Here is a 9,495-nt window from a genome sequence, read left to right as displayed (position 1 = left end):
GAGACAGCAGGGACTCTATGTGCTTCCATGGCGGTGAACAGTGTCTGCACCACCGGGATCAACCAGCTGAGCCATACAGTTCCTACAGGAAAACTGTTTTTGTGAGATTTCTCCGAGGCACATGCATTAGAAGAGTGGCCTCAAAAACCAAACTATTAAAAATCAAGATTGACTAATAATGATATATTTTCCATCTGGCCGTTAATTGCACAAAACAGCAAGATTCCAAAGACATCCAGTTAAATGCTGGGTTTAGTTGCTGTGTCTTTAACTGCTTTCTGTGAACTTTCTCAGTACAGCTCAGGGAGTATATAAATACTTAGGGGTTTGCCTTGTGCTCTCTGTTCTCCTGAGGGTGTCGGGTTGGAATGAAACACTGTAATCTCTTTGTTTCCCTACTCTTTATTGTAGATGCCATTTACTGGGTTTGTTTGAATAATATTTAACACCTAAAGTCTGTCTGGGTAATTACCAACTTTACCTCACTATGCACACTCTCAAGGAAATTAAAGATGAAAAGCACTTTGAAATGACTAGTCGAATGAAACATGCAGTATGCCACAAGGCATGGCGCTTTCAATTTCCTGTTGAATTTTAACAGGGTATAAGATTCATTTTCCCACATGTATGGAAAGTAGACCACAAATTCTAAAACGTTATTGGGAGGATTCCAGCTGTAGATTGGTGGGTTCAAAACACAGTTCCTGCTTTTTCAGCTGTGACACTTCACGAAGTAAACAAGGGATATTTGCATCGTTTACATGGCAAGTTATAACATCTTCCACAGAGAAGAGATTCATCCAAGTAAGACTGATCATGAAAAACTAAGTTCTTTCCCTTCCTTCTCTTTTTTTCTTTTTTGGGAGGGGGGAAGGGTTAGTGGTGCTGGAGATAACTATTTTATTAGCAGATGTTTTATGTTTATTTGGTAAGATCAGGACTAGCTAGTATTGTTAAAAATCCACATGGAACTAGAATACCATGGACTGGAAAAAACCAGGTTTCCTTCCCTGAATCAGAATGTTATGATACAATGCAATTGTCCCTTCCTCATCCTCTTTTCTCCAACTGTGAATCCACTTCTTTGAACCTTTGTTCCAACTGACTCCCAAAAGGTCTTTCTAGATTTTCTGTATCTGTGTTAGGGATGCATACTATTTGAGTACTTGCTTCAGCAGCACATATACTAAAATGGGAGTGATACAGAGAAGATTAGCATGGCTCCTGCCCAAGGATGGATAGTATTTGACAGCAAGTATTTTCTTGTAACATACCTCGTTCCACAAAGTATCTAAGACAACTTCCAAAAGGGCACATCTAGCACAGACATTGGTAAATTCTCCACACTCCTCTCCTTATTCCTTTTTCCCTTGCCCCACAAAGAGAGTGACCTATCGTATTTTGTATTTCCTCTCTCCTAATAATCCTTTTAAGCACATAGCTGGATTTGAGCAGGTGTCTTCTGAATATATAGCCTTGATCCAAATGAGTAAGTTTAATTAAATTAATCTTAGGATGAGTTGGTGAGATATTTTAATTACAGAATCTAGGCCGTCAGGTGTGATGTATCCTGTGCCCATCTTACTCTTAAGAGAAATTTAGGGGAAAATATTCTAGGTTATCAGAAAGAATATATGTGTGTCTGTATATATTTACAACTACCTCTATACCTATGAACTCAGTGAGGTAGTGTATCCTCGTTCCTAAATCCCTTTTTGCAATAATGAAGTATTTAGTAGGCTGAATATATTACTATGCTCTTTTACTTCATACCCAGGATTTCCTGAGCCCCGTTAACCAGAGTGCGTCATGAGAGTGGTCACGGTCTCATTCTTTGCTCTGCTAACCATTTCCCCTGGTCAGTCCTTTCTCACAGCTCTCTCAGCTTTTCTTTAGCATCCTCATTTTACATACAATGAACCCCATTCTCCTCTACCTACCCACGCTGGTCCCACAGCGAGTATGCCTATGTGCGATTGTCACAGGAGGGACACAGGGGCTGGTGGGTACCACCCAGATATAAAGGGGGCACCAGAAGACTGGGAGGTAAAGCTCCCACTCTTTTCTTCTCTGCTCTTGCTGAATTCTGTGTAGCATGATGGAAAGATGACAGGCCTACGGACCACAAAGGCCAGGTCCTGGCTCCACAGTTACCTACCATGTGACCCGGGGCCTCTGTTTTCCTCATCTGTGAGCTGGGGGACTGGACTCTGGGGTAAACTCTGGTTTACCTTGGGAGTCTGCCTTGGGAGACTAGGCCCCACAGGCACAGCTCCAGACCTCCTTCCCCTCTTCACTCAGAGCAGCTTTGCTCTGATCGATGTGATACTTTCGGGTGCTACCCAAGATATATTTGAGAACATTAAATGTGTCTTCTAAACATCATAAAAATACTTGAAAAGTCCTTGCTAGAGGATCTCAGGGTTCCAACTCTAGCTCTGTGCATGCCATGGGACTCTGGAACCTGAGGAGAAACGATGTGGGTCCCTAGAGGCTTCTATAAAGAAATGTATGTAAGGATTTTTGTTTTAGACTGACAAAAGGCTATAGATATTTTTTGTCATCTAATACTCATGCTTTTTTGATGAGGAGACGAAGTTGTATAGCGAGACCCAGAGGGTAACATGAAGAAACAGGAGCAGAGTTCAGATCTTCTGATTCTCCCACACTTTGGTCAACTTAATTATTGTAAGATGGTGATAAATACAGCATTTTTGGTATTCTTTCCTTGGCAAGATTTAATGTTCCCACTATCATTTTTTTTTTTTTCCCCTCAGTAAAAATATCTAAGTCCCTTTCTGGCTAGAAGCATCTTTATTTTTTTCCGTTTTAAGGTTGATTTTCATTTCTCCATAGGGTTTCGGGTTATGGAACATCTGCCTAAGAACAGCAGCCACTAACGTACAATCATTTCTAATGGATGAAATCTTAGAATCACACTGATAGTTTGGTTCCATATGCTTCCTCTGAATTCCAGACTCAGCTATCTGATTGTCTCCCTTCTTCAGGTATCAGTCAGCTCAGTCTCCACATGTCCAGTACTGACATCGCGGTCTTTCCCTCAAAATCTGTTCCTCTTCCAGGCACCGGCGTCAGTCACTGGCTTCAACATGCACGCTGTGCTTCAAGCTATAAACCTATAGGAGCAGGTTAGCTTTTCCCTCTGTCCCCATTACGAACCCTGGGGCTGCTGTTAACAGAATACCTCAGACTGGGTTACAAAAGCGCACATTTTTTCCCCTCACAGTTCTGGAGGCTGGGAAGTCCACAAACAAGAAGATGGTATATTTGGTGTCTGGTAAGAACCCACTTCCTGGTTCAAAGATGATGGCATTTGGCTGCATTTCTACATGGCAGAAGGAGCTAGGGAGCTCTGTGGGGTATTTTTTTTTTTTTTTAAATAAGGGCGCTAATCCTATTTATGAGGGCTGCATCTGCACGACCTAATTACCAGAGGCCCCACCTCCTAATACCATCACCTTAGGGATTATTAGGTTTCAGCATATGAATTTGGGTTGGGGGAAACAAACATTCAGTCTACAGCACTCTTTAAACGTCTTTTTTTTTTTTTAAAGATTTTATTTATTTATCTGAGAGAGAATGGGAGACAGAAAGCATGAGAGGGGGAGGATCAGAGGGAGAAGCAGACTCCCCACCGAGCAGGGAGCCCGATGCGGGACTCGATCCCGGGACTCCAGGATCATGACCTGAGCCGAAGGCAGTTGCTTAACCAACTGAGCCACCCAGGCGCCCTCTTTAAATGTCTTAAATGTCTTTGGGTTAGTCCACCAGAGATCAACATAACAGTCTCCGCAGTACCCTCTCTGTAATCTATTTGCTACAGGCAATCAGATGAATCTTCTTAAAAGGCAGATATGATTAATTCCTCACTCTTACTCGCTGCCTCCCCAACCCTTCCATGGCTTCCCAATGTTCTTAGATGAAGACATTAGGTTCCTCAGGTCTGAAGTTGGGCTTTTCACCATGATTCCACTCTGCCTCTTAGGCACAGAGTTGGGAATCATTAGTACATAAAATCAGAAGTGTGAAAGTCACAGAAATTTGTGGAATGAGCTCAAAAGAAGACTAAAGATGGAAGCCCAAGGAATATCAGCATTTAGGTACCAGGTGGAGAAAGGACACAGAGATGGAAAGCCAAGTTCTTTTCTCAGCATGGAAATGTGCATGCAGTTGGGGCACATACTATTGAGTGCTATGTATGATAGAGAGCCCTGGCTCGTTGTTCAATCATTTGTGAAGATGTGTGGAATAAGAAGAGGATATGGAGGTGGGATTGAAGAGAGGAGTTAAAAAGAAGGAAGTATTCTTTCTAACTTAACCAAACGTAGCAAATATATTTATCAAGATGCACAGAATAATTAAAACATGGGAAGAAACATTTGGAATACAACACAAGTAATTCATTATTCTACTCTACTTCATGTTGAGTTAATTAATATGCTAGGATAAAATAAAAATGTCTAGGACAGGACTCTTGAAATCTGACAGGGTAAAGACAGTAAATGTAGATGCTACCCATTTTAATTTTTAGAGTATTCTGCATTTCACTGATTTCCTAGACATCTAGAATCAGCACGTACATTGGATTAGGAACCCAAAGCTCAGAAGTTTGGTTCCTGACTCTCCTAATTAGGTGTGTGGTCAATTTAGTAGACTACTGTGAGGATTTTGTTTGTATCTGTGAATTAGGGTAAGACTGCTCATCCCATAGGAGTTTCACAGCTGGTACTTCATAAATATCCCCTTTTAAGATATCATTTCTTCAACAACAACAAAAAAAATGTGAACACACTATCTTAGAGGGTTGTTTTGTTTTTAAATACTATACTGAAGTTTAAAGATCTTTCACATGACAGCCTGGATAGAGACTTATCAGAGCAGTGTTTCTCAAAGTCTGGCTCACTGTACTCCTACTTGAACAAACTTACCATGGTGACTGGTTAAACATGTACCTTCCTGCTCCTCTTCTCAAACTTCTGATTCAGAATTGTTGGAAAGTGAGGCACAGAATCTACATTTTAACATGACCTCAAATAATTTTTGGCTTGCCAACATTTAAGAATTGAATTATAGAACCTTATTTTCTTTGCTCAATAAAATAAAAAAAATCATTTATTGTCATCTCCTATGAGAGCTTAAGATGATTGGTTCAATCTATGAAGTCAGTTTATTTTATACTTTTCAACTAAAGAATTAAAGATTATTAAAAAGTACTGTTAAACTGGGGGCGCCTGGGTGGCTCAGTCATTAAGCGTCTGCCTTCGGCTCAGGTCATGATCCCAGGGTCCTGGGATGGAGCCCCGCATCAGTCTCCCCGCTCAGTGGGAAGCCTGCTTCTCCCTCTCCCGCTCCCCCTGCTTGTGTTCCTGCTCTCACTATCTCTCTCTGTCAAATAAATAAATAAAATCTTAAAAAAAAAAGTACTGTTAAACTGCAGGAGAAATGATCCACAGAAAAAGACTAATCTAGATCTGATCTCCATATATAATAGCTAGTTACGTTAGGCTATTTAAGTTAAAATTAATTAAAATTAAGTAAAATCAAAATTTCAGTTCCTTAGTTGTCCTAGCCACATTTCAAGTGGTCTATAGCTACATGTGACTAGTAGTTACTCTACTGGATGGTGCTGGGTAAATATTTTTATACCACAGAAAGTTGTACTGAATAGTATTGATCTCTAGAATACCGTTTGCTTACTTGATTCAAACATACTATTTTTTCATTAAAACAGATGTATTTGATATAAAAAGAAATCAGTTTTTTACTTTGCCAGGAAAGAGTGCAAAGATGATGTGCAGCCCTGCCAGCCCCCTCTGCAACCCTCCCCCCACCAGCAGAAATCCTGAACTAGTCTCTTTTCCTTGCTGCCTATTTAACCCTTTACCAACTGCATGCTATCATGCAATTTAATGACTTCCAGTATGCCCCCTTCTCACAAAAGACAACTTGCACAGGAGAACTGTGAGGATGGGGAGGTGCCATCTGGGTAAAATCTCCCTTGATGACTCGCAGACAATGAAGGCACAAAGTTAACTTCCTTTCACTTTAGTGGGCTGTCTGTGCAGTGTTGGGAGCTGCTGTGCTGGGCTCCTGAGAGGTTGGAAATCTCCCTACTCTGCCTCTGGAGCTTTGTTTTCCAGTGGTTCACCTCTCCCCCACCGGCTGCGTGCTTTTCCTGTTCACCTTTTCCCTTTCCACTTGTTGGTGACTGTGTGTTGTATGTGAAGGTGCAGGTATTCTTGTGGGGGTAGAAGTGAAGAGAATGAGAACAAACTGGAGGGGTGGTGGTATGCTAAAATCTTCTTTCTGGCTATTTTCTATCTCAAAACTTGCTACCAAGGAATTCAGAAAATACCAAACCAAATAAACAAACAAACCCCCAAAACCCTGAAGAATCCACCCGCCTCCAAAATCAAGTATAATCCCACCATCCAGAGAAGCTCTGTCAACATTTTGGTGTTTATCCTGTCTTTACTCTATGTGATGCAAATTCAGATCATACTTTCCATTTCTAAAATATTAAGCTTTCTTTTTCACTTAATACTATATTATCAAACCTTTCCTTTATCATTAATAGTCTTTGAATTCATGTTTTCTTAATATAGATGTCCCATAATTTACTTTACCATTCCCTTCATGTTAGAGATTAAAGTTGTTTCCAATTTTTCATTAGAAGTAATGTGACCATATCAATGTATATTATATATATTTTGTGCATCTCTCTGAGTAGGAAAAAGATGTAAAAATACTTATTAGGTAGAAGGGTATTAATGTACTTGATATAGTTCCAAATTATCTCTAGGAAGGCTGTAATGAATTACACTCCTGTAGACAGAAAGTGTGAGTGTCCCACCTCACCTTTTCTGAAACCAAATGTTAGTTTAAAAACATCTATGCTAATTTGCTAGAAAAAGTAGTATATTAATAGTAGTTTTTCTTCATTCCTTAAATGATGAGTGAGGTTTAACATTTTTAATGCTTCTCGGGCATCTCTGCTTTTTCTTTTCTAAATAACATGTCCTTCGTTTATTAAACTGGGGGTGTTTTTTCCTTTGTTTTCTGTATGTTCTTCCAATTTTTTTATGAAGCTTGATTGGGGGTTCTCTGATCAAGCCTTGCAAGAGCAAGGGCTCCATCTGTTCCTGTGAATGTGCTGCTGGACCACATCCATTCTGACTCCTCACCCTCTTGAGTTCCATTTTCCGTCTCTTTCCCTGGCAGACCCAGATCTTGAGTGTCAGCTCATGGCGGTCTGTTACACCTTGGTGGGATTTTAACTGTCTAATCATTCAATGGAATACTTATGCTTCATCTCTACTTATACAGTTACAGGCTACAGCCCTTGTCAGAGATATCTGGAGCATCAGATTGGAAACCGTGCAAGCCCCCAGGAGAGGAGAACCTCAGGCTGCCAGCTTCTCCATCTGCCCGGGACTAGCTCTAGAGCCTCGGTGCTGTCATCCCCACAAACAGGCTACACTCAATGACTGGTGAAAACTCGAATCAGCCCAACAGATAAGACAAATAGTCAGGGAACATAAATGTGAAATAATAAGGTCTTACTGGAAGGCAGAGTTATTTTTAAAAGCCAACAGCTGCAAGAAAAGCCAAGATGAATTGTAAATAAAAAATCAAAAGTTGTTGACAAAGAGTGTTCACATTTTGTTCTGAACTCTTCTTGAAATCTGAACTTTTCTCGTGTCTCTTTATAAAACTATTTTTCAATTGGGTATTTAGAAACATGAGACAGATTTTTCTAAAAATTCCCAGCAAAATGATTTTTGAGTCTGACTTAAAAAGGTGAATAAATAATACATTACCTTTGAAACTAGCAGTGAAATGATTTCTTTTACAGCGTTGTCAATCAAATCATCTACTTTTGAATGGTATTGTTGCTGGATATCAAAAGACAAAGATGTATTAGTTGATGTGGACACAAAACTTTTGTCATAAGTCATAAATGCTTTAAAGCTCCTAGTTATGACATATCGGATTTACTGAAAATGATCATTTTGAACATCAGAAGAACAAAACCTTGAAAACGATCCACCCAATCAACACTTTTTACATTGTGGCTTGAAAATTTTCCCATGTGCACTGTTGAGTTAAGCAGCTAATGGGGTTATTATATAGATGAATTGGGTTCTTATTCTTATTCAGGCAGAGGAATGTGAAGGATACTTTTTGTCTTCTCCTCTATAATTAAGGTGGCCGTGTATTTTTCTAAAGGGTTGGTTTAGCTGGAGAAGCAAAAAGACTAGAAAAAGATTTAATTAATACAGCATTTCATGTCTGACAACTCTCATTCATAAGTTATTTTAAATGTGCTCTAGAAATAAAATGAGCTCCCAATTGTTCACTGTAAAAGGACCGTTTTGTCAGCGCAGGGAAGCCGCAGTTTATACAATTCTTACAATATGCTCAAGCAAGGGCAAAATTAAAATGTCATCAACAAAGGTGAATAGATGGTAACAAATTAATAGGCCATAAAGGGTATAATGAAACAGCACTCACTCCCCATAGTTTTATCACTGCTTCCTCATGAAAAAGACGCCTTTAAGTAAATACAAAAAAAGATGTATTTAAAATAAACCTGAAAGCCTCCTTTTTCGCTTTCTTCAGAGAATACGAGAGAGTTGCATTCTTAAATTAGCAGGAGCTTCGGCTTCTGCAGTGTTTGAATGCACATTCATTTAAACAGTAATTCTTGCTTTAGAAGCATTTATCTGACAGCCGATTGTCCCCAGTAGCCACTTCAGAGAAAATGTGACTTGTAAAGACTAACCCTATCTTGAAGTTCAAGGCTTCTTGGAACAGCTAACATAATGCATAGAGTAAAAGTACTCAGGTCAGTATAAACATTAGACCAACTTAACAGCTGCTGGATGAATGGTTTCCTAGGATGTAAGTTTTTGAAAGCTATTTTTTCTTCTGAAAACATGTCTCAAAGTTTCCACACACAACAAAACATCAACGTAGGTCTGCTTTGGAATACACAGGAATGATTCCCACCCCCCCCACCCGCCACCCGTAGGCTCTGACAGTTACAAGTGGCTATCTACCTGCATACATAAAAAACAGGAAGCCTAATTCTGGGTCATGTGAATTCTCTGTTCTGCATGTATGCGTGTGTGCTGACATGTGGTCTAAAATTAACCACACACACATGAACGTGGACCTTTCCCGGCATGTATTCCACCTAGTGAAGGGAAACATTATGTGTCTGTTTTACTGAAAGCCTTACTGATTCCCAAACTTGTGCTCCCCAGAGACAACTGGAACAGAAACACAGAGGGTGGATTTCTATCAGAGTAGGGCCAACTCCTTTGCTTTTAGAACAGCTTGAAGAGAAGGAAAAGGGGAGACAATAAAGAAAAACAACGGAGAAGAGAAAGAGCGTGGAGAATCTGGCTGCTAGTGGAGATAGCTGGGAAGCCCCCCACAGACACAGGTACCAAAAGGTCCTGGGCTCCA

General features: G+C 40.0%; 1 protein-coding gene and 1 non-coding gene across 10 annotated transcripts in view; one reads left to right on the top strand and one right to left on the bottom strand.

Moving 5' to 3' along the window:
- The window catches only part of CADPS2 (calcium dependent secretion activator 2), a 495,106-nt gene that overhangs the window by 43,491 nt on the left and 442,120 nt on the right, over positions 1-9,495 (bottom strand). For all 9 annotated transcript variants that reach the window (XM_081800170.1, XM_081800179.1, XM_081800171.1 and 6 more), the window contains one exon: positions 7,842-7,916. In XM_081800170.1, coding sequence (XP_081656296.1) covers positions 7,842-7,916 — 75 coding nt within the window. The remainder of the gene's footprint in view (positions 1-7,841; positions 7,917-9,495) is intronic.
- LOC115942820 (U6 spliceosomal RNA) lies at positions 1,163-1,265 on the top strand. Its single transcript, XR_004077399.1, has one exon. It is a non-coding gene; the product is annotated as a U6 spliceosomal RNA (small nuclear RNA).

The sequence above is a fragment of the Leptonychotes weddellii genome, chromosome 12 (assembly GCF_054177405.1).
Source record: "Leptonychotes weddellii isolate Sample4059 chromosome 12, ASM5417740v2, whole genome shotgun sequence".
Taxonomy (NCBI): Eukaryota; Metazoa; Chordata; class Mammalia; order Carnivora; family Phocidae; genus Leptonychotes; species Leptonychotes weddellii.
This window is presented reverse-complemented; position numbering and strand designations above follow the sequence as displayed.